A 25915-nucleotide genomic window follows, 5' to 3' on the forward strand; every position below is an offset into this window, starting at 1 on the left:
GAAGAGGATGGACCCAGTATCTGTGTGTCACACAAACACAGTTTCACACAAAACAAAGTTCATATTGAATTTTACACCATTTGGAACAAACATGCCATTACAAACAAACATACTGGACTGGATCCTGCGTGCCAAAAGCAACAGCAAACAATTTGCACCATCATTTGGGGCCAATCTTCCTAGAGGAGAAGACATTCGAAATAAAGCATGCCTTACAAACCACAGAAAAGAGACAAAAGGGTCCGCCGGGGCGTGTTTAAGCAGAACTCTACCAAGAAAATGACATCGGGAGGGGGCAGATACTTGCCATTTATCCTAATCCCTTTTAGCTGGGTGAAAATGCTGGAAAAACTGCCTAAGGTCAAAAAAAGCAATTTCCACAGAAAGGCTAAAACGCCAGAAAAAACTCCAGAAAACACGCCAAAACGCAGGAAAATGCAGTGGCAGTTTTCTTGGCGTTTTTCCCTGGCGTTTTTCATCAAGAAAAAAAACGCAGGACAAAAACCCAAGTGGAAACCTAGCCTAAAGGAGTTAAGGTCCCCCCCTACAGCATTTTAAGGGGGGGCTCTGCCAAACACACACACCAGGACAGGCTCTGCCACACCGACACCCAAACACACACACACACACCAGGACAGGCTCCCTGTCTCGGTCCCTGGTTCTGTCTGGTGCTTGCGGTAATATGCGAAGAGCTCTATTTGTTTATCCCTTTGCATGCTGGATCTCTGGTTCCTGTCCTGGGCTTAAGGAGGAGTGTTTTATCACCTTCAGGTACATTAGCTTAACTGCCCTCTTAATATTTAAATCTCTTACCTTACTTGACCCACATGAGCCAGTATGCAATGTCACATGAAGGAGCACCTAGTTGGGGGTAGGGGGGTATATGGGGGTGGAGGGGAGGATGAGGTAGTTGAAGGGGCAAATGGGGACTGAGGTTGTTTGACTGGGTAATTAGTGGGCTGACATCATCGAAGAGGGCAGTTGGGGACTGAGGCATCTGTAAAGGTATTTGAGGGACTGAAGCAGCTGAAGAGGACAGCTGAGGAGGGAAGTTGGGAGGCTGAAGGGGACTGGTGGGGTCAGAGGGGGGCTAAAGCTAGCAGGTGACGGTGGGTATGTAGGCTCAGGTGGCCGAAGTGTGCAGATGAGGAAATGAACAAAAGGGGTCTAAAGGGGGCAAGTGGGGTGGCTGAAGGGGCAGATATTGGGCTGAGGTTGTTGAAGTGTGCAGTACGTGTCTAAAGTGGCTGAAGAGAGCAGTTGATGGCTGGGGTATCATATTGGAGGTGACTGAAGGGAGCTGTTGTGGGGGTCTGATTGGGTCAGAGGTGGGCAAAAAGGGGAGTTTGGGGGTGAGATGTCTGATGAAGGGAGGCTCTGCTAAGGTGGCTGAAGGGTGCAGATGGAGAAGTGAGGAGGCAGAAGGGGGACTGAATGAATTAGGTGGGGGCAGATCTTGGCTGAGGTGGTTAAAGGTGCAGTTGGGGGTGAGGAAATAAATGGGTGCTGAAATGGCTGAAGATATCTGCCAGAGAACAGTTAACAAAGGTAAGTTTTTTATGTGTCCTCTATGTGTCATTAGGCATGTGTATTGTGTCAGCAACACATGGCATGCCAGAATTAAACAACACAATTTAACTTTCAACATCAAATTTCAGTGATGTGATGATGTCATCTGTGATGTGAAACTGTGAAAAATACATTCATACAAAATCGCGTCAGTGGTTAGGAAACATTGTACCATGAAAGAGGCGGGAAGCTGCAGGTTATACCAAAGAGTCTGTTAAGTTATGTATTTATGACATATTAAAAGAATGCATATTAAAGTAGTCTAAAAGTACTGCAATGTACCTTCTTGTTTCGTGAGTTTACTTTAGAAGCCCCCACACCCTCTTTATCATCGGTTACTGAGTTGCTTCTATATAACTGGCTATATGCAAAAAAACAATTGTGCTTTCCCCTGTGGGTTGTCTTTTTGGTCATGCTCTGATGAATTCTACAACACACACCCACTTCTATAATCCACTTCTGCATTTCTGTAACAAATTAGAAGCATAAGTTATATTGTCCTCAGTACTTACTTACTGTAACGCTCCAGATTGGTGCGTGTACTTGCATCTCAGGTAAAACCTATAATTATTATTCATTACATTCTAAAATTCCATGCTCTTTATTTGTGTGTAAAGTAGTGACCTTTTAATTTTATTTTTTTCTTAGTGCACTGTGAGTTTTCATCAGTAAAATGTTTTACTTATAACTGAACATGAAAAACTACTACAGTATTGCACTTATTTTATTAGTTAGTATTTTGTTGCATTATTGTTATTTCTGCTACTTTGTATGATAATTCAACAGCAAAATCTCTATAGTTTTTACTGTTTTCTCTATGTTAAAAATAAAATGTGGAAGTCTGGTTGGAAAAGCGGTTGCTCAATTTAAGCTGTTGGAGCAGACCATAGTATCTCAAGCAACCTAAGCAAACTATGTTTTCTGCCCCCTCTCCAAAATGAAACTGGCTGTTAACCCAAAATTCGAACCTCTAGTTCAGTACCCTAGACAGTAATCTAATCTGCTAAATGCTAGGGCTAGCCCTGTAAACCACAGCTCTGGTTTCATTGTTTTTACTATGTGAGTGCAAGCAGCTTTAATCCACTTAAATGAGTGAATGTTTAACCCAAATGTTGTCAGATGTGGAATATTTTTACAGAACATATTTTTCATCTGTATGAACTGATTTTCAAAGGCTACATGATAAACAGCAAAATGTAATGTGCATTAGAAACGATTATCCATTCGCCAAATCTGAATAATGGAGAGGGGACAGATTTATTATGGAATTAGAAAACATAAATGAAGGTATTGTGAAATATGATCTGCACAGTCATAATTTATTTTTTCAAACCCTACATAATCCCACATCCCAAGCAGTTCCACATATTTTAGATTCCCTTCCAAGACATTATATGGACAAAAGTATTGGGACAGCTGACGATTACACCAACATGGACCCTTATGACATTACATTCTAAATACTTATGCATTAATATGTAGTTTGCCACTTTAACAGTTTCCACTCTTCTGGGTTGTTTTTGTGGAAACTTTTGCCCATTCATGAGATGAGAAGGCCTGGCTCGCAGTCTCTGTTCCAGTTTATCACAAAGTTGTTTGATGGGGTTGAGGTCAGGGCTCTGAGTGGGCGAGTCAAGTACTTCCACATGAAACTCATCAAACCCTATCTTTATGGACCTTGCTTTCTGCAAAAGTGTACATCACCGAAATGATCCACGACACAGATTCGGATGCAAAAGAACACACTATATTAGGAATAGGCATAGCTTATATAGCCACTGTACAAGGGGTGGGGAGTTGACATACAACAGGAAACAGGAATGATTACCATAATTACGGTAATACCAAACAATGGCAAGGGATTACACAAGCAACAATGTCACCTGAGTGAGAATATACATCTGATGTTAAGGGCATAGGGAAGTAAAACTTAAATGTAGATTTTGACTGTTAGACATTTTTAATACACATGTATACAGGCATTTTTTTTTAAATGTCTCCTGCTAAACAATTTCTAAACCTTTTTTGTGGTGATCAATAGTTTGCTCCAGTAATTATAAAGAAATTTCCACTCACAATTTGGTATCCAACTATGAAGGTGGTGGTGTACTCTGGTCTTGCCTGACCAAGGCAAGGCCTATAGTGACAGCACCCCTGTCACAAAATGTAGGGTAGATTGCCCTGTTGGGTGATCCATCTTCCAGGTGCACTGATACTTCTTGGGTCACTTGAGATCAGAGATCTCCCTTTTATCCAGCCCAGTTACACTATGAGTAGGTGGAGCACCAAGATACCTAGTACTTGAATGGAGATGCCAGTAGGTTTACTGGTAGGTGTACTGTTTAATGTGTGCTTGTAGTTTTGTGTATTGTAGTCATATATTAGTGTATCATATTTTTCGAACCTGTATGTTTTGCAGATGAATGCAGATGTCACCCAGAAGGTTCCGGTTGTTTATGAAGATAACACCAATTATATATCTGAAAGCACCAGTAACAGCAACCAAGAAGAAGACCCAGCAAAGTCTGTGTCTCAGAATAGCTGTCTCAGTGTTCACCAGCCATCTTCTCTCCAACAGCAACTTTCTCAATGGGAAGCTTTGGGGACAAAGTTCCAGGATTACAAACAGTCCTGTCCTTTCTTGACCATCCCACAGCAGAGGGAACGGCTGTACAGTCTACTCCCTCTCTTCCACCAGGTATCATTTATTATTTGTTTATAATGTTCATAGGTCAGATTTTATTACTTGGATAAAGAAACAGGTCTGGATGGCAAACCAGCTTGCAACATTTTGCCGAGAGTAAACTGACCAATCTGGGGACATTTACTACTGATACATAATTGCAACTTATTGTATACAAAGGAGCAAGAAGCATATGCTGTATTTGGTAGGATGAAATACAGCATACATAATAGGAAATCTTCATTATCTTCAGAAATAAACATTTTGTGGAGGGTATAACAAATACTTTTTGTTCCATTCAACGTAAAAAAACTTATTTTTTTATTCAATGGAATACATTTATTATGGCATTTCATTATGTCATTGGCAATGACTTGCGCATTTGGACTCCTACAAACTTTATTTTTAACAAAATTTGCCAATTTTGTGCAATCGTTTATAACTCCGATAACGAGATTTGTTCATTCGTTTGCTATGTTTTGGCACCATTACAATAGTTTTGGTGCTCAGTACAACAGATTTGGTGCTCATTGATTTGGTAAAGTGGGACGTGACTGTGTAGAGGAGGGTACATATAAATGACTTATTGGTAAAAGTACCCCCAAAAAATAAGGGGGATAGTTTCATTGATTGTTATGTCTGTGAGCAGGGCCGGCCCTGCTATGCAGCAGAGTGGGGCAATTGCGGTCGCAAAGTTCAAATCAGCCGCTGAGCAGCTGCGAGCGGGATTCCATTATCTCTCATGTATTTAATTTATTAGGGCCTTTTAACACTTTTGCTTTCTGGCATTGTAATACAAATAATGTGATATTTGTATGGCAAATAGCGTGACTCAGGTAGGTATAAGGGGTGCGTGTGGGTACAACAGCTCGACCGCGAGATAAATGGGGCTGGTCTTCAAATGTTTCCAGGACTGCTTTTCATTCCTAGGCCGGCCCTGGCACTTTGCCGCCCCAAGAAATGCTTTTTGGACACCACAGTTAGAGGATGGTACCACTGTAGCTGGTGTACACAAGGTGACAGGAGGGGCGTAACTGGGGCATAAGAACAGCAGGGTTATAGATCTTTTCTACCCAATGCTGAAGTTATGGATGTGCAGCACACATCAGCTCACATTTTTGGCAGCGCTTAGGGAGATACTGATGCTGGATTGGACCACAGTCAGCCACAGCTATAGAAAAGGGAATGGTAGTGATTGACAGGGCCGCAAACATGTGAAAACAGTAAGAGATGGAGACTCAAGTGGTATGGGCAGTGGTGAAGTTTGGTGGAGGAGGAATAATGGTCTGGGCTGTTTTTAAGAGTTTGGCCAAGGTCCCTTAGTTCCAGTGAAGGTTACTGTTAATGCTACAGCGTTCTCATCAAACATCAGTGCCTGACTTCACAAATGCTCTTTTGACTGAAAGGGCACAAATTCCCACAAACATACTCTAAAATCTTGTGGAAAGCATTCACAGAAGAGTGGAGGCTGTTATGGTCACATATATTGAGCCAGCTCTATACTCATGCCCGTGATTTTGGAATGAAATGTCCAAGTTCATATAGGTATTGATAGCCAGGCTCTTTGATGCCCCATGGAGGACTGTGCCCAGGTGGGCCAGCCTCCACAGCACATTTTTTTTGGTGCTGCTTAGCCTTCATAAGCAAAATGCCAAGAAATGTCAGCAGTACAGACATCGGTTGCAGGGGAGGGGGATGTGTCAAGCCTAGATAAATATGTTGCTAGCATAAACACTGACTTTAACACAGGTGGCTCCAAGCTCCTACATGCATAGCATATTCCTGCTCTTGTGATAGCAGGTTACTTACTGGGGTTTTCTGTAACACAGCCCGGCCTTTTCCTTACAACTGGAGAGCCTTACAGCTTCCAATCGTACAGACTGAACATGACTACCAAAGGCTCTTCTTATGGCTAATTTTGTCATGTAACAGGAAGTAAGATGCTCCTCTACCATTACCAACCATACTCTAGAAATAGAGTCTGTCTGTATTTTGCAAACAGGGGTGGACTGAGACCATCCAGGGCCCAAGGCAGGGGCGGGCTGGGCAATTGCCCCCCAGGCCGCCCGAAATCTAATCTAAACGGCCGCTGGGTGCTGGGTGCTGATACCGCCGGCCGGCGCTACTTTAATACTTTTTTTTTTTTTTAAATGTAATATGGCAAGCCGGATCGGCTATTAAATGAAAATAATATAGTATTAAAGCAGCGCCGGCCGCCGGCATCAGCACCCAGCGGCCGTATGCGATGGGAGCAGCGTGAGGGGTGAAAGCTCCGCCCCCTCGCACTCACCTTTCACCCCTCACGCTGCTCCAATCACTATGCGGCCATCAGATTGTTGGAAATCGAATCTAAACGGCCGCTGGGTGCTGATGCTGCCGGCCAGCGCTACTTTAATACTTTATTTATTTATTTTTAATATGGCAAGCCGATCCGGCATATTAAATAAATAAACAAAAAGTATTAAAGTAGCTCCGGCCGGTGGCATCAGCACCCAGCGGCCGTTAAGACCACAAGGGAGGGGCTTAACCAGGAAGGGATGTATCCACACCCTATCGTGGATACATCCTATTGTGGTTACATCCTCACATATCTAATTGTTCAGTATTTATAGTAGTAACATCTCAAAAAATATAGTATTTTGTACCGGGGCCGATCTCACACACACTTAAATATATACATGCATAAAAAATGTATTTAATAAATTGAATTTATCATTTTAAATCGTTAATTTATTTTACTTCCTTTAAGCCATATTCATCTTTACAGACATTGATGGTGGTATACCCTGTGGTGTTAAACCAAATAAAAAATATATCACAAAAGTCTATTTTAACACATATTTAATGAGACAAAAACACAGTAACCTACAATAGAGTGACAGCTCAACATACAATGCAACACTTTCCAAGACTAACATGCAACGAAAAGGTCCAAACATTACCCAGCACACCACAGATTGCCCCATCCATGCAGGAGAGAGACTGAACTAAGATTTTGCATTGCTTGTGAGATCACAAACATTGTGAGATGATTAACAATACTTGTTATGTCACCACACACCATAACTCCCATCATTATATACTGAGCCAGACATTCACAGTTGTACACCCTAACTCCCATCACTATATACTATGCCAGTCATGGATGGGGATACAGCATAGCTGGCATCACTGTATAATGAGCCAGAAACCGACAGTGGTACAGCATAACTGCCATTGTTATCTACTGAGCCAGGCATTGGAGGTGGTACAGCATAACTGCCATCACTATATATTGAGCCAGACATTGATGGCGGTACAGCATAACTGCCATCACCACAAACTAAGCCAGACACTGCTGGTGGTACCACATGAGTGTCTGGCTTAGTATATAGTGATAGGAGTTAAGGGCCATTACACACATTTTTCTAACACTCTCACAATGTCTCCTTTCTTACAGTTCTTCTTTCTCTTCCCCCACCTTTTCTTTTTCTGTTTGTTTTGCCCCTTCCTCCTATTCTTTTTCTTACTTTTCTATCCTCTTTACGAAATGGCCTTCTGGTATGGCAGTGGGCGTGGCTTCAGTGTTGAGCACCAGGATACGACCCGGTGGACAGCTGGCGCTCATGTACAAATGGACCTCCCATTCTCTTGATTTTGGGCATGGTAGAGAGAGATTTATGATCCCTAACCAGCCCTGCTCCTGCAAAGTAAGTAGGCACCAGTTGGAAGGTGGGTCTAGCATTATTGCACTATTCTGTCAGTTTGAGGCAAATTTTGTCCCATTGTAAGTCTGCCTCTGATAAACATTCTATTTGCATTATTTAGAGTATGAAGTTGCACTAGGAATTGAAGTTACTGGTCCCTGTTTAGCACTCTTGAAACAAGAATTTGCACAGCCAAGTTCATTTGTAATGTTACACCTGTGCATTTTGAACCTATAACAGTCTTGCACAAACTACTTAAAAAGGAAGTTCATCTTACTGTGGTTTCACACATTTATGGCAGTTTGTGCCATAATTCATAATGAGCATTTATCAGACATGAGGGAACAAATTGTTGCTATGCCGTCATTGAAATTTAAATAAACATAATTCCTGGACTTTGCTCTTTTTAATCGGAGGTTATTTATTAATTATTTATCTATGCATTCATAATTGCAAGTAATAGACAATGAAGCACGATGTATGCACAGCAGTTGATGGAATGAAAGATGAATGTATTCTCCTGCCATCTGCCAATACCTGTCTAAATCTCCTGCCTTACTGTCTGCTATTTCATCTAGTTGCAGATGCCGGCCGTCTACTAGCCCTAGTCTACCTACCTATAGAATTATGAAAGTAGATAGCGTCCTAGCATCAAGCTAAGGCTGTAGCAGACAGCCTTGCATTATCTGAGGTGTCAGACCTAACCAGAGAGTTCTTAACAAGCACCTGTTCATGCATAGAGACTCCCACCTGACGGCCTATTTCTCCAAGCGTAGTCCTTATATTTACTAAACTAATAAATATTTATGTTCCTCAATTAACCCTACTAGCTGCACCAAGTTAGCAAGTGTCTTTTATCCTTGCAAACTAAAAAAAAGAACAAATATAAGGAACTCTACTAGTGCACCTTGCTTTTTTTGTTGTACTATGTGGTGCCATGCAGAGACAGCTTAAGGCATGGCTGAAGTCTCGATATAAGAAGGAGGACTTTGGGTTCTTTGAACACTAGGCTGATTTTGCTTAAGAGTGTAATCTTTAGTCATGATTGATTGCACCTGAATGAAAGAGGGTCCAATGTGAGTGGGGAGAGGATAGCTAGATGGTTGGAGGAGATTTTAAACTAGGAATGGGGTGGAGGGAGTAATAAATACTAGTCTAGACAGTATACAAGGTGTTTTAGTTAGTACCCAGGTGGATGGATCTGAGGGTTTGGTTTCTCTATTATCTGTAGAATAGGGAGACATATATTTTGCCCTCCAAAACAAAGACAGAAGGAGTCTGCAGCATATGTGTTAAATGACAAGCTTAAATCTACAAACGCTCACAGTTAAGGGCAGAAGATCCATGACTTGTAACGGTAGTAGCAACTGAGAATGATTTAGTGGCTGTTACTGAGAGAGGTTTAGTGAGGAAAATGACTGGGACATTTCTATATAAAGAGTACCCTGATATTCCTAAAACAGGGAAGGAAACAAAGGTAGATGGGTGGCTTGATGGTAAAATATGTCTGTTTGCTGATGACCCAAAGATTTGCAACTGGGTTGATGCTCTTGGAGGGATAAGTCAAATGGCAAATGATTTAGGTCAGGCATGTCCAAAGTCCGGCCCGCGGGCCAATTGCGGCCCGCGTTCCGGACTGATACGGCCCCACAGCTAAGTTGCCCAAACATGTAGCTTACGGCCCCCCAGTAAGTCCCCGAGCTCTACTCAGAACTCCCGAGATCTCTCGTCGCGGGACTTGGCCTCATCAGCCGGCGCAGGGAGAAGGAAAGCCCAAATCTCGCGAGATTTGGGATTTCCTTCTCCCTGTGCCGGCACACACAGCCACAAGAGCATCTGATGAAGAAATTGTGTAGGGGAGGGTTGGATTTCAACCCTCGTCTACAGTCAAACATGAACCCTGTTTAAAGTTACTGTAGACAAGGGTTGAAATCTAACCCTCCCCTACAATTGCTTCATCAGATGCCCTTGTGGCTGTGTGTGCCGGCGCAGGGAGAAAGAAAGCCCACATCTTGCGATCTCGGACGTCGCTAGATTTGGGCTTTCCTTCTCCCTGCGCCGGCACACACAGCCACAAGGGCATCTGATGAAGAAATTGTAGGGGAGGGTGTCGCGCATCGCGCGGCTGTCAGCAGGAGAGCCGGCGCCCACACTCGGCGTCCCGTCTCCACGGCAATCAAGGATGCCGGCGAGACGGCTCAAGCGAGGGGGCGATCTTGCCACTCGGTATCACGTCTCCATGGCGATCGAAGACGCCGTGGAGACGTGTCTAATAGGGGACCGTTCCCTGCAACCCAGGGATCGTCTCCCTGGCGGCCACAGACGCCGGGGAGACGAACCAGGAGGAAGACCGGCCCCCACACTCAGCAGACCGCTACCTGGCGTCTGTGGTTGCCGGGGAGACTGATATGGTTGTTCTTGGTCTCCCAGGTGTTCAGGTTTCAAGACTGAGCCCTGGACACCAGCAGAGACTGATTGCAGCAGGTAGGGGGAGAAGTTCCACCCTTTATAAACCCAGAACAACTGAGCTATCATTGCTCAGTTGTTCTGGGCTATTGCTAGATTACTGTGCCCCCGAATCCTGTGCTACATTGTGTCCCCCCCCCATTACTGACCGTTGGACCTGCCTGACAACGATTTTGTCTGACCTCTTAATTTCTGAACTGCTGCCAGTATACGTTTGAGAGCTGCTACTGGGTTCCTACCTGTGATCCTGACAGAGGGTTAGATTTCAGTAAAACATGAACCCTTTATTAATGTGTATCAAACAGGAATCTACAAACTAGTGGCTGACTTGATGTCATCAGTCAGGGCAGGGAGAAGGAAAGCCCAAATCTCGCGAGATCTCAGACATCACGAGATTTGGGCTTTCCTTCTCCCTGTGTCTCCACACACAGCCACATCTGCTCCTTGTACTCTCTACATAACTTCTCCCCTTCTGGCCAATTTTTATAATGGCAACTACAAATAAGAAACGAAAAGTTGACAGTGAGGGACGCCGCTTCCAGGACAGGTGGAAAGTGGAATATTTTTTCACTGAAATACGGAATAACTGTGTTTGTCTGATATGCCAAGATACTGTGGCTGTTTATAAGGAATTTAATGTCAAGAGACACTACCAGTCAAAACATAGCGTATACGACAAGCTAACAGGCCGCGACCGCAGTGAAAAGTTGAAGCAACTTGAAGCTGTATTAATGTCACAACAGCGATTATTTACAAGAGCCCGTGAGTCAAATGAAAATGCCACAAGGGCTAGCTATGAGGTGGCAACATTAATTGCTAAAAATTGCAAATCTTTTGCTGAGGGTGACTTTATCAAAGAATGCGTTATGAAAATGGTGCAGAATATCTGTCCCGAGAAGAAGCAAGAGTTTTCCAACATTTGCCTGGCTAGTAGCACGGAGAATTGAAGAAATTTCATCCGATATTAAGAGGCAGTTAACGTCAAAAGGAGTTGATTTTGACTTCTTTTCAATAGCCTGTGATGAAAGCACGGACCTCTCTGACACAGCTGATTTTTCTGAGAGGTGTGGACGATGAAATGACTGAAGAGCTACTTGACCTCCATAGCCTTAAGGACCAAACAAGAGGAAAAGATTTGTTTCTGTTAGTTCTGCCATAGATGACATGAAACTGCCTTGGAGCAAAATTACTGGGATTATTACTGATGGGGCACCTGCCATGGCTGGTGAACGAAGTGGATTATCAACCCTAATCTGTAACAAGGTGATCGAAGCGATTAAACTTCATTGCATCATTCATCAACAAGTTCTCTGTGCTAAACATCTCAAATATGATCATGTTATAAAACTGGTGCTAAAGACCATTAATTTTATTCGCTCTAAAGCCCTGTGCCACCGCCAGTTTAAACAGTTTCTACTGGATATCCAGGCTGAATATGAAGATGTTTTATATCATAACGATATAAGATGGCTCAGTCGGGGGTCTGCACTGCAGCGTTTCTACTCTCTCAGAAAGGAAATTGGAGAATTCTTGGAAACAAAGGGACAACCGATGCGAGAACTATCTGATCCTATTTGGCTGGCTGATTTGGGGTTTCTAGTCGACATAACAAAGCATCTGAATGTACTGAACACGAGTCTTCAGGGCAAAGATGCAGCGGTTCACCAGCTTTATTCACACCTCAAAGCCTTTGGAACAAAGCTGCAACTTTTCCTAAGGCATTTGTCACAAACACAGCCCAATACCATTCATTTTTCAGCGTTGCAGGAAATAATTAACATGATGATATCAGTGCACAAACGAGCAGGTATGCAGCAGACATCACATCTCTGGCTGGGGAGTTTAAACGGCGCTTTCAAGATTTTGCAGCTATTGAAAAGGAGATCATCCTTTTCTCCTCTCCATTCTCTGTTGACCCTGACGATGCTCCAGATCAGCTGCAGCTCGAGCTCATTGAGCTGCATTGTGACAGCGAGTTACGCAGTCGTCACCAACAGCTCTCTCTTGTGAACTTTTACCGCCAACTGGATAAGAGCCGGTTTCAAGAGATTCGAACATTGGCTAAGAAAATGCTGAGATTGTTTGGCTCAACATATTTGCGTGAGAAGACATTCTCTGTTATGAACTTTAACAAGAACTGCGTGAGGACAAGACTAAGTGACTGTCACCTGCGTGACGTTTTGCGCGTCAAAACCACAGCCTTTGAACCAGACCTAGTCTATGTGCTGCAGTCCAGATCTCAGTTTCACCCTTCACATTAGTGCAGGCAAGTTTTTTTTCAATTGAGATGAATACATTGAAGTTGGTCTAAATCAGTTATAAATATATTTTGAACACATGTATACTTGATGTTATGTTCCTGTTCACATTTTTTGAACTTAAAAGTTGACAGACAACCTTTATTACTTTGTGTAAAGTACTTTACAATGTTCCTGACATATTTCAGCTTCCTGTTTTTTTGATATTAAAGGCAGAGTGATTTAACACCTGTTTAGATTTGTCATCCAAGTCACAAAATTAAAAGTATGCCGTTTTCAATAAACTTTGCATAAAATAGTTAATTTGCATTTAATTTTAATGGTTCAAAAAATGCCAGGCAAAATGGTCGGCCCTCGCACATGCTCACTTCATCAAATCTGGCACTCTTCGAAAAAAGTTTGGACATGCCTGATTTAGGTAAATTGAAAAATGGTTACTGCAAGATAATGAACTAAGGGCATAAAAACCCAAGGGTGGAGTATATAATATTTGATACTGTCCTAACTTCATAATCTAGATAAAGGGGTAATTATTTCAGATGACTTAAAAAGGTAGGTAGACAATGTAATAGAGTAGCAGGAAACGCTAGCAGAATGCTTGGTTGTATAGGGAGAGGTATTAGCAGTAGAAAGGAGGGAAGTGCTTATGCCGTTGTACAGAGCACTGGTGGAGTATTGTGTACAGTACTGGAGACCGTATCTCAGAAGGATATAGGTACTTTAGAGTTCAGAGAAGGGCTACTAAAATGGTTTTATGGATCAAATGATAAAACTTTCCAAGGAAATGCCAAGTCTTTGTGTTCATCTTCATGTTCGTCTTGAAAAAAAACCTTCACCTGTTCCCATATTCTTTTTAGGCGAATATTTGTGTACGTCCTTTGTGTTCATTTTTCTGTTCATTTTCTTACGGTTTTCTAGCAGGGTTTAATAGAGGTTTAACGCGGCAATACACAGCAGCTTTGGCACAAGGATTTTAAAAGTTAGTGGCTTGTAGGAGGCTCCTCTGGCATCAACCAATGAAGGTCAGCTTGCAGTTTCCTGCAATTTGAGAGATATATTATCACATTTGTGTTTCCCAGAGATGATCTTGGCTGCAGTATTCTGGATTGAGGAAGTATAGGACATTGTTGCATTTATAAATAGCTTAGCCTGGCTGCTCCATTTTGACTTTATTTTGTTGAATAAATCACGGCACTGTGTAATATGTCATGTTTTGGTATTCATTTGAGGTTGTATTTACGGAATTGTTAGACCTGGTAAGGAACAGATTATTGTTATTATGTCCCGATAGGTAAAACTGTAGAATTCAAATAAATAGCGTGTACTTTCTTGTCCTACCTAATGATAACCATAGGAAAGGTGTGAACATGTACATCGAACTGAAAACTACCTTGGTATTTAAAGAGTTAAGTTTACTTGTTTCCACAGCACAACATATAGATTGGATGTAGTAAAAATGTTATTCAAGCTGTGTGCACAAATTTATTTTTTGAGGAACAGAAACTGCAGCATCTGCAGTAACTGAAATTACATCTATTTAGGGTAGAGACAATCAATCTACTAAGGCTATTTTTTTAAATTGTGCAATTATAAAGGTAATAGTATTAGCATGACCATGCAACCTGGGTTAAGCCTGGGGTCACTGGCTCCTTTGTGCAGGATTTTCTCTGTGCTCTATTAATAGGTGTGGCTACAACATTGATCTTGTCCTTGTAATAGCCCACCCCTCCTCTTCCCTAGTATACCGGCCCCTTCCTATTAATGCCCCATCCCATGATAATCTTTGGCAACAGCAAATATTTTATGAGGGACTGCATACGCAAAAAACAGAGACAAAATGAAATGTAAGGAAACATTGTGAGAGTGTTAGAAAGCATAAACCAAGCATGTAATGGCCCTTTGATGGTGGTACACAATAACTCCCGGGGCCTATGAGAATTATTATCTATGACCATCAGTGACTGGCTCAACATAAAGTAATGGGAGTAATGTGTACAATGCACTTTACCTCCTATCACTATAGAGTGAAGCACTGATTGTGGTACCACCATCTGTGTCTGGCTCATTAAAAGATTAAGTGATGGTAGTTATGCTGTACCACTGTCAATGTCTGGTTCAGTATATTGTGATGGCAGTTATTCTGTACCACCATCAATGCCTGGCTTAGTATATAGTAATGGCAGTTATGCTGTACCACCGTAAATGTCTGGCTTCGTATGTATTGGCGGGAGATTTGCTGTACCACCATGAATGTCTGGTTCAATATATACTGATGGGTGTTAGGGTGTACCAACGTCAATGTCTGGCTCAGTATATAGCGACCATAAATACAGTTTAGATTAAGTCATTGATCAATTTGCAGAAGTCAGAAGATGTAAATCCATTTACATTTTGGGGAGGTGGTTATGATCGATTTTTAAACCTTATTTAACTTATTAAATACATTTTTAATAAGTTTGTGTGCGTAGGTGCAACATATAGGATCTGCCCCGGTGCCAAATACGCCCGTTTTCATCATTCAATGAGCCTTTGCACTACCTAGTTTTAGTTTTTGTTTATGGTGATAGTAGATATATTTACTTCTAAATTTTTCACATTGAATTTCTGTATTTAAACATTTATGTATTTAACCATACGTTTGCAATATTGTATTTTTCCATTGCTGCCTATATTCTTTAACCCCTTCATGTCATGCCCAAGTGGGCTCATGTGATCGTGGGGGCACTGCTGTGTGTAGCACAGCCTCCCTGACCCCCCCCCCCGACTTTGATTCTACAGGCTCAACAGGCAATCGCCGGTTCCCAGCTACCACAGGCAGCTTCAGGGAAGGGGGCATTTGTTGCATTCCCCTGCTGCCTAATCTCTCCATAAGAATGACACAGTTAACCCTTTCAATGTGGCGATGATGGAATTTTAGGGGTTAACACCCATTCTTTACAAGGCACTGCTGCTGCTGGTCAGCAACAGTAACACAAGAGTCCCCATGAGCCCCTTGATCACTTCTACAGGAGCGATCATAGAGGCTCCATCCCACAATTGCCAGTTCACTGCCAATTATGTACTTGCTGCTAGGGGCAACTTCAGGGACAGGGATAAAGGTTTCTTTGGTCTCCGCATGAGTCAAGGTTGTTTCCAGATCAGTTGCTGTGACTTCATGATCTGCTGCAGTTCAAACCAATCAAAAGTGGGCTGATGATGATCAGATCCTATATTTTTATGGGGTTACCTTGCTATTTGGGACCTTTACTGTCGCTCAAATGAGACATGGGCCCAGTAAAGTGATCTGTCAAAATTCCAAGCTTGAAAACTGAAATGCAGTTTTGACACAATGTCTGAGAAACATGACTCATACATGCATGTGTGGTATTTCTGTCCTTGAGGGGGTGTTGCTGAACACAAATCAAGACCTTAGTTGTTCTGCAAAGTGGATGTGAAAATAGTTGTCTTTTTTTTTTGCTATGTCAACTTTGGAAGGTTCTAGTGCAGAATCATCTGCACAGGGCAGAATCATCTGCACAGGGCAGGCCAATATGTCCTTAACTAGATTCCCCGAGCTGTCTAGTTTTTGAAAATATATACGTTATATGGGGTTAAATAGAAATGATGGACCTCTACTGCGTCTTAAATGAGATCTGGACCTAGCAAACTGATCTGTCAAAATTCCATGTTTGAAATCTGTGATGCGCATGTTCCAATTTTAAGTGCCTAAAAGACATGCTCTACCCATGCAAATAAGGTACTCAAGTGGTGTTTCTGAATACAAGTCAAGTATTTTTCAGCAATTTAACATACCCGGGGAAAACATGTACCCAGGGAAAACTACTGTGTTTGGATAGAATGGGTTTGTTTAAAATGAAAACTGAAATTTTACTGTTTAGGACAGATTGGCCCTAAAAATGATTAAAAAAGTGTTAAAACGCCCCTCCCTTTATAAAAAATGCATATCCCATTATAAAAATTCTTGTTTAGAAACAGTGATGCGTGTCATTCATATGAAAACCAGGAAAAATAACTAATTACAATTTTTGGAGTTTTTTTTGTATATTTTTCTTTTTTTTTTTTTTTAGGTGAAACTGAAATTTTTGCCTTTTTCCCTAATTTTTCCCACTTTTTACGTATTTTTCATGCTAAATCATGATACAAAATTATTATTTCAAAAGAAAGCCCTACTTGTCTTGAAGGAAACAATATCGATTTTGTGCAATGGACTAAATGAGTTAGTGAGCAATCAGTTGAATAAAGACATAGCAAAAACACAAACTGCTCTGGTCATTTATTTAGCCCAAGCATGTTTAAAAAAACTGGTCCTGGAGGGGGGTGTGTATATATAATTTTTTTTTAATAGCTATGTTTTGTGATGTGTGAAAACCACAAGTTTATCTTATTTACATTGTTTAAAAGTTATGTTTTTTATTACTAAAAATACTGAAAAGAGAGATTTGTGGGGCTGTAACAACAAGGGAGAGGCTTAACCAAGAAGGGGTGTGGTCATGATATGGTGTGGCTAAGGGAGAGGCATTGCCACATGGAGCCCCTGATAGATTATATATATATATATATATATATATATATATATATATATATATATATATATATAATACACACACACACACAATACTTATATTACTTAAATGACAAAACATGACAAAACATATAAAAGTACTTTCTGATAAGCTAGAAAATGAATATATATGTTCCCTGATTCTATATTCAAATAAAATGAAAATGAAAATAAATGAATATTGAATTAAAACCGTTGGCACCTCCTTACCTCTCTTGCAGATCACCGGCCCAGGGGCCGGCCCATCATCACATGGGTCGTGCAGATGTACAGCTCACTGCTGTTGGGCCCGCGCACTGTGTGATAAAACTCTTTCCCTGGCCAGGGAGAGCAGGAACCTGGGCGGGGAAGGAGTTTTCTCACACAGTGCAATGGCGCCGCAGCAGTGATCTGCAGGCCCACATTATGTGCCGGTCACGCCCCCTCCCTGATGGGTGGCACCCGGGGCTACTGCATGGAGGGCATATAATAACCTGGAATAGTCAGGAAATTAATCAGGGGTGTTAACAGAGCATTAAATCACAGCATATCACTAGCTCATATAATACATTAAATCATACCTGCCAACAGTCCCAAATTTTTTTTTGGGGGGGGGTCTTGTCCTGTCAAATTCTGGTATAAAAATACTGCACACTGGCAGCACTGTACTTTAACTGTGTATGTCTAAGACACACACACACAGCTAAACACTTCTAAATGAGCTCCAAACTACCCAGTATCTGCATTGGGTAGCATCAGGGCCGGCCCTACAATGGAGCCGACTGGGGCAATTGCCCCAGGCGTCACTTTAGAAGGGGCGGCACTTTGCCGCCCCAAGCGGGGTTTTTTTTTTTTTGAAGCGGAGGAGAGAGAGAGAGGGGCGCCGAGTGGTTTCGCTTACCCGCTCGGCGCCCCTCTCTCTCTCTCCTCTGCGGCGAGTCTCCCTGTTCGGTCTCGGTGTCGGCTTGTAATGCAGAGCGCCGGAAGTGACGTGAATTTCCGGCGCTCAGCATTACAAGCCGGCACTGTGGCAGAGCAGGGAGACTCGCCGCGGGGGGGGGGGTAGATAATGGCGTCGGCGAAGTTTAAAATGCCCCCCCCCCCGGCGTCGGGGGGCGGCATTTTAAACTTCGCCCCACGCGGCGTTAAGTCTTCGGCCGGCCCTGGGTAGCATAGAGCTCAATGCTGCATGGTCACGCGGCATGTATGGCCCTGTCCCCTTTTAGGCTCTCACCTTTAAATCATGGCGCGATCCGAGGTGCTCCGAAGTGTACATTGGCCTAAACTGAAATCCCTGTTCCTCCCAGGCCAAGTTGCTCAGAGCAGTTGTCTGAGATTATTTATCATATAGCATCTATATGAGTTTAATAAAAGGATAGGGATATTAATTATATTTTAGACCACTTTTACACACTTGCCTAATATTTGCTACTTACTTACAATGGCATACTTTCCAACAACCCAAATTTTACAACAAAAACGGGACTGTTCCGAAAAAGTAGGGGCTGTTGGCAGCTATGCGCATGGAAGAATGTGGGACAAGAACTAAAAATAGCTTTGGGTTAATGCACAGGTACATTTCTTATATTTATTTTATTATAAAAAGTTTTTTTTTTTTTTTTTTTTATACCTAGATTTGCATACTTACCCACAAGGGCATACTTACTTTCCAAAGTTGATGGGATGCAAACAATGGGACTGTTAGAAGGTATTTGTTAGAAGAAAAAGGGCCAAAAAACTAAAATGAAAAAAGGCTAAAAAAAACATTAATTGTAGGCTAGTGAGTGTATAAGTAAAGGCCAGGGCAAATAACAGGAAAGGTCCTTGTGAACTGTGCGTGTGTGTTATGGTTGGTTGGTTGTGAATCAGACAGAAAAAAAAATGAAATGAATAGAATGAAAAAGCATGATTTGCTGGGAAAAAGTAGATGATTGAAAAGTGGAAAAGGTAAATGAGTGGGCAATTGGCGACCCACTCACCTGTTTCACCCTAGAGCAAAGCATCCTAGCACTGTCAGTCCATAACGTTTGGCAGCAAACTTCCAGAGCTCAGACACTAGGCCCTAGCGTAAGCTGGCTACTCCGGCGGAGGTAGCAGGCGTTGCCACACCGCAAACAGATGCAGCCAGAGGGGAGAAACTACCCTTACCATTAGGGACATTTTGGGCATGACTCTAGCCAGTACATGATGTTTGGCAGCGGACTTCCAGAGAGTGCAGGCCACACACTCTTCTTTTTCATCCCAGTAGCTAAGAGGATCAACATTAGGCACAGAAGAAACTTCACTGAGGTAAAGTTTGACCATTTCAGCAGCACTACTCTCTTTTCTGCTGCTAGCTATATCAGTGGGTCCAACTATACTCCCAAGTGCCTCTTCCCAAAACGCAGGTGCTCCACTGTGTTGTGCTACTTACGGCACTGATGCTGCTGCTAGGAGTAGCAGACAACATCATCTCTTCCTCTGTCAGGACTCGGGTAGGAGCCCATGTGCAGGGGATACTTGGGGTTCGGTCTGTAACCCACGATGCATGATTACACAAAGACACCACAAGCAGAAATCTAGGTAATGTATTGTATGTATATGGCAGGACAAGCAAATAAGGGTAATGCAGTCTTGTAAGCAAGAAACCGGACATACAGCAGGACAAATAAATACCGGTAATAAGTCTTTTAGCAGGGAGCCCACTTGGATGGGTATGAAAGCAGGGCGTCCACTTGATAAGGCCACAAAGCAGGTAACCAGGAACGGTACAGGTCCAAAGCCTTCAATAGAAAGGCACTGACTGAAGGGCAGAGCTGGATGAGGTAGCCGGGATTCAATCTCGGAAACAAGGCGCAGCTGGATGGAATGATTAGGGCTCAACTCAGGTAATAACGTACACCTGATCCTGGTAATTGAGTTCTGAGTGCTCCAGAGGGTGGAGGGTGGCCACTAGTGGTAGCAGATTGATATATCACATGTATGAAAAAGCCATGGTTCAGGCAGTAAAAAAGTGGACCCTGACAGTACCCCCTCCTCAAGGAGCATTCACTGAACGCGAACAGTCTAAACAAAATCTGGATGCCTTTAATAAACTGAGCAGAAGGGTGCACTTAACGTGATTTCTTCTTCTTTTTCGGTAAAGCTTGTTCACAGATCTCCAGGTCTCCATTAGAGGTTATAACACAATCGAAGGAAAGGTTATCTGTGGTGCAGTCGTAGGTCACATTAGGACTGGATGCTGAAGAAGTAGATGAGACGGTATGATTCAGTGCTTTCTCTTTCCTTGTACCAGGAGTCACATAGCTGCCCTGTACCTAGGTTACCACTAAGGGCAGTTCAGTATGTGAAGCATTGATGGAAGGCCCCTTCTTACCCAGAGATGGAATAGGGTCATGCATCTTTGTTACCAGTCCAGAGGGGATACTAGGGGCTCTCTGGTGTATCACACTTTGCTGAGGTAGCATTGATAGGAGTTGCAATCATGGCTGAACAGAAAGCAATAGGAAGTTCATCCATATGGGAGCAACCCACGCTACCACATACTGTAGGATCACAGAAGTTGCATTCCATCACAGAACAACCATCATCAGGCTGCAGCTGGACATCCACCGGAGTTTTAGAAGCATCAGGAATCACCAGGGTTGGTATATACTCCATGAGTTCACTGTCCTGGGGGATAAAGCTACTTCCCCTTTTAGGAGAGCTCTTTGCTTGTGACGTAGATTGTTCAATTGGTACAGAGGGTTTCAGAGGACATTGGGTGATTCAGTGTCCCTTTTTGCCACAGTAAAAGCAAGAGTCATCATCATGCCTTTGTTGCAATTCGGTTGTGGTAAGGGGTTCACGTTTCCTAGATTTCCTAGGAGATTATTTTTTACTACTGGTAACAGGCTTGTTGGTTTTCTCAGGTGATGTAACAGGTGTAGGAGAATGGTCTTCATGAGAGACTGGAGTTGGAGTCCCAGATTTGCATTAATGATTTGCACAGTTCAAGTAGACACTCCTATCACTTTGATGACTGAAAGTAACCCCGCGGACTCCTTGTAATGGCCTTTGTATTCTGTCAGGACTTGGGTAATCAGGTCGGGTAGGAGCCCATCTGCAGGGGATACTTGGGGTTCGGTCTCTAACCCACAAATGCATGATTATACAAACAAAGACACCACAAGCAGAAATCTAGGTAATGCAATGTATTGTATGTATATGTCAGGACAAGCATATAAGGGTAATACAGTCCATAAGCAAGAAACCGGACGTATGGCAGGATAAATAAATACTGGTAATAAATCTTTTGGCAGGGAGCCCACTTGGAAGGGCACGAAAGGCAGGGAGCCCACTTGGACGGGTACGAAAGCAGGGAGTCCACTTGAGAAATACACAATGCAGGTAACCAGGAACGGTACAGGTCAAAAGCCACAGCAGAATGGTCCACAGACTTCAATACAAAGGCCCTGACTGAAGGGCAGAGCTGGATGAAGTAGCCAGGATTCAATCCTGGAAACAAGGGCTCAACTCAGGTAATAAGGTACACCTGATCCTGGTAATTGAGTTCTGAGTGCTCCAGAGGGTCACTAGTGGTAGCAGATTGATATACCACATGTATGAAAAAGCCATGGTTCAGGCAGCGAAAAAGTAGACCCTGACATCCTCCTCCTTGGAATGCTAGTGGGACTGCGAATTTCTTGAATTCTACCAGATTTGGTAGGTTTTGCTCAGGGGAAAATTGTGCACTAGTCATTCGTACACTGTTCCCTGAGGAATCTGATTCCTGACCACTCATCTCCTCTACTTCCTCTGGCTCATAGTCAAGTTCTTCATTAGCCAGATCAAATGGAATTCCTGCTAGGCTGGAGCTAAGACTGATATCATGACTAATAGTAGTGCAAGCAGGAAGAACAGAGCCTAACTCTGCACTTGGCCTCTCAGTCTCATGCTCCTCTGGTACCTTGCTAGGTGGAGTTCCACTATGTGTCCTCACTCTAAATGAGATTACAAAAATATTGTAAGGACTTGATGGCTTGTTAGAGGTGGTGCTAGGAGGAAATGGCGTGACGGAACCAGTGGGAACAGCAGGCGCAGCAATAGTGGTAGAGGTGGTGGTCTTGAGGCAGATTTCTTTTCTACAAAAAGCCTCCCTGCGAAAGAACAAGATTGCTTTGGTTTGGGAACACCACTCTCAGTCTCGCTGCTAATTTTGCTCTGCTTGATACCTTGCATGCTGCTCGTGGATGGGGAAGAAGCTGCTTGGGGCAAACGGCACTTCTTTTTACTCACTGGGCTAGTAGAAGTACTAGTTGTGCTACCCTTTAAATTTGAATGTGCTTCTGGTGCTTTAGGCTTTCCATAAAAAACAGAGCTGGTGGTGGGCCTAGCAGCACTACTACTGCCTGCTATCGGTGCCTTTCCTTTACTTGATGACATAGATCCTTCAAGCAATGATTCCCCAAAGGATAACCGAGAGCTTGCCCTACTTGTCCGACTAGACTCACGGAAAAGGCTGCATCATAGAAGAACTGGTGGTGGTGGTAGATGGAGCCTGTCCCTCTCTTCTTTTCTTAGTCCCAAAAAGAGGATCCATTTCAAATTTTGTGTTGTGTGTGTAGTGTAGTGTTTAAAACTAGTGGGACAGGGAAAATAACTTTATAAAGAAAAATAGGATAAAAAAAAAATGGAAATCCCAAAAAATTTCTCTTCATTGCTACTGCTGAAAAACTATGCACAACTGAACTGTGCTGTTGTGTGCCATCTGCAAAATTGCTCAGGTTATTTAAAAATGAGTTAACTAAAGCCACTAAATGGTGTTATTAACTCAAGTTTAACTATAATACACTAACTAGTAAAACTACTAGCAGTAATTTATTTTAAATTTACACAGGCCTAAGAGCCTACTACTATGCTAAAGCTATATTTCATTACTATTCTTTTATTTTTTTTTATTTTTTTTATTATTATTTCGTTACTATTCTAAATCAGATACAGAAGCAGACAGATATAGTTGTCCTACTTCTGCTAAATCTACAAAATTGTGCTACATTATTTTCTTTTTTAATAGTACTACAGCTACCTTGGAGCTTTGTTTAGTACAGTTGTCATCACACAGTCAATCTTTCTTGAAAATAAATTAGAAAATTAAATGTAACAGCAAAACAGTTAGCTTGCTGAACAAAACAACACTGCACTTATGCGGTTGCACTCACTAGCCCAACAAGTTCACTTCACTGATGGACTGAGGTGAGCAAAGCAAATGAAATGAAATTAATTAATAATATTAAGAAAAATTGACTTTGTCTCTTGCTGTTGCTAAAATAAAGCACAAGCTAAAGAGCTGCAGCACCAGTACTAGTAAGATTAGCTTAATTTAAAATTAAAATTTAACTAAATTATTAACCAAGTAGGTTATAATTAGGGTATAATTAGGGATTTCTCATATTAATATAATTAATAATAAAATTAATGAACAACTTCTAGCTTAAGGGTAGTAGTGGACTGGTTAATCTTTATGTGGGATAAATTAACTCTTCTACCTGACAGACGGTCTCAAGCAAAATATATTATAATATAGCTAATTAATTATTAAGCTAGCTAAAACGAATTACAATAATATTATTATTAAAAATTAATGATTTTATACTACACACTAGCAGTCTACACTAGTATACTATATGACAATATTATTTATTATATATTATTATGATTATATTAAATGTATAAATTATATTATTGAATTAATCCAAACAGTTCAGTTTAAATAACTAAATTATTGACTGTCCTGACTGTCATGAAATTACAAAAAAGACAGGGCAGGCATTAGGCACTGTGAGCCCAGTGCAACTCAACAGCACTACACAGTTGACAGGCAGACTAAAATAATTCAGTAGAACTAAAGAAGAGTACACTGTGAGAAATGGCAGGCTGAGGCTTACCAGTATCACACAGAACAATCTCTCTCTGTAACGCTCGGATGCAGCACAGCAGTGTTGCCAAAGCAGCCACAGTGAAAATAGATCTCTCATGCAAGCTTTGCTCTTATAAAAGCGGTTTCTGATTTAAAAAAAAAAGCAGCACAGGCATTGGACGAGACCCTCAGCATGATGTCACAAGAGCGAGCTGATTGGATAGACGAGAATCAGCTCACTCAATCTGTGTCCTCCTCCTACTCTTTCAAAATTTGGCGGGACAATTTCGTTGACAGATATGGGGTTCAAATTAGGGGACGGGGATGGCCATGGTAAGACCTTGATTTCGTGGTCAGTAAACAATTTTTGTGTGGATTTTGATGTATCTTTTGGATCAGTGTCCTGCTGGAAAAACCATGACCCATTTTAAACTTTCTGGCAGAGGCTTTCTGTCAGGTGTTTATTTAATATCTGTTGATATTTGAGTCCATGATGTCATGTATCCTAACAAAATGTCCAGATCATCTGGCTGAAAAACAGCCCCAAAACATTTAAAAGACACCACTATATTTAACTGTGGGCTTCCTCTCTGTGTACACCAAACCCACCTGTGGTGTTTATTACCAAAAAGCTTTATTTTGGTTGACCCTACAACCCAATCCCAATTGATGTTCCAGTAGTGTCTGGCAAACTGAAGACAGTCAAGTTTGTTTTTGGATGAGAGTAGAGGCGTTTTTCTTGAAACCCTTCCAAACAACTTGTGTTGGATGTAGGTGAGGTCTGATTGTTGTTTTGGAGACTCTGACCCTAAGACGCAACAAACCTCTGATATTCTCTAGCTGTGATCCTTGGAGATTTCTTGTTGACTCAAACCATCCTCTTCACAGTGCGTTGAGACAATATAGACACACGTCTGTGTCAGGACAGCCTGTACCCCGACTGGGTACTCCCGTCAAACTGAGCTTCTTTCTGCCGAGACACCAGTGGTTAAGCGTTGGATGAGACAAATTGCTGGTGAGACGAAGCAGGACAGCAATCGAATGGAGATGTGCTGGCACTGTGGCTAGCCAAAGCTCAGCGAAACAATTCTAATGTTGTCCAGGGGTGATCTTGAGGGAGCAGCGTCAATCCTGGGGTACTGATGGATAGCCTGTCTGTGCCATTTCTGCCCCTAAACACTACATTCATTTATTCAATTAGTCACTCATTCACTCATTCATCCTCCTACTTCACCTGCAGTTTCTCTGGTCCAAAGGCCAGCCGAGCAGCACTGGGGCTGCCTAACACGGTCCTACAGCATACAACTGTAGCGCCTGCGCATTGCGCGAGGAAGAACTTACAAGGTGGCCACCGGGCTGCATAGATGTGAGTGTGGCTCCGGTTTCCCAGTAGGCCAGTTCGGCCCTGAATACAGGTTTAGCAAAGTAGTACCGTATTTGCTCGATTATAAAACAAGTTTTTTTCCAGAGCAAATTCTGTGAAAAATACCCCTCATCTTATATTTGAGGATCCAGATCCCCCGCAGAGCTGCAGGGGACCTATATCCTCCTCTCTGGCAGCCGGTGGATGCCTGCATAATGCACACAGACAGCACTTCTGCCGGGGCTTCTATGACGGAGCGCCGGGGTGGCATGATCTTCCGGTACTGGCCTGCAGCAGCGAAGGTTGTCTACGCACATCGTGCAGACATTCACCTGCTGCCATCACCGCAATGCTGCAGAAGACCTGGATCCTCCTCTCTGGCAGCTGGTGAACGTCTGAGCACCAATGTCACATTAACCCTTTGAGGCCAAGGACTCATGGGGGTATGTTTGAGTTGGGGAGGTGGGCACTGT

General features: G+C 42.5%; 1 protein-coding gene across 1 annotated transcript in view; it reads left to right on the plus strand.

Annotated features, from left to right (window-relative positions):
* The first annotated feature begins 1511 nt into the window (after positions 1-1511).
* The window catches only part of WDFY4 (WDFY family member 4), a 208753-nt gene continuing 184349 nt past the window's right edge, over positions 1512-25915 (plus strand). Inside the window, exons 1-3 of the mRNA XM_053449912.1 lie at positions 1512-1548; positions 3611-3699; positions 3989-4267. Coding sequence (XP_053305887.1) covers positions 1512-1548; positions 3611-3699; positions 3989-4267 — 405 coding nt within the window. The remainder of the gene's footprint in view (positions 1549-3610; positions 3700-3988; positions 4268-25915) is intronic.

Source organism: Spea bombifrons, chromosome 11, assembly GCF_027358695.1.
Source record: "Spea bombifrons isolate aSpeBom1 chromosome 11, aSpeBom1.2.pri, whole genome shotgun sequence".
NCBI classification, from domain to species: Eukaryota; Metazoa; Chordata; class Amphibia; order Anura; family Pelobatidae; genus Spea; species Spea bombifrons.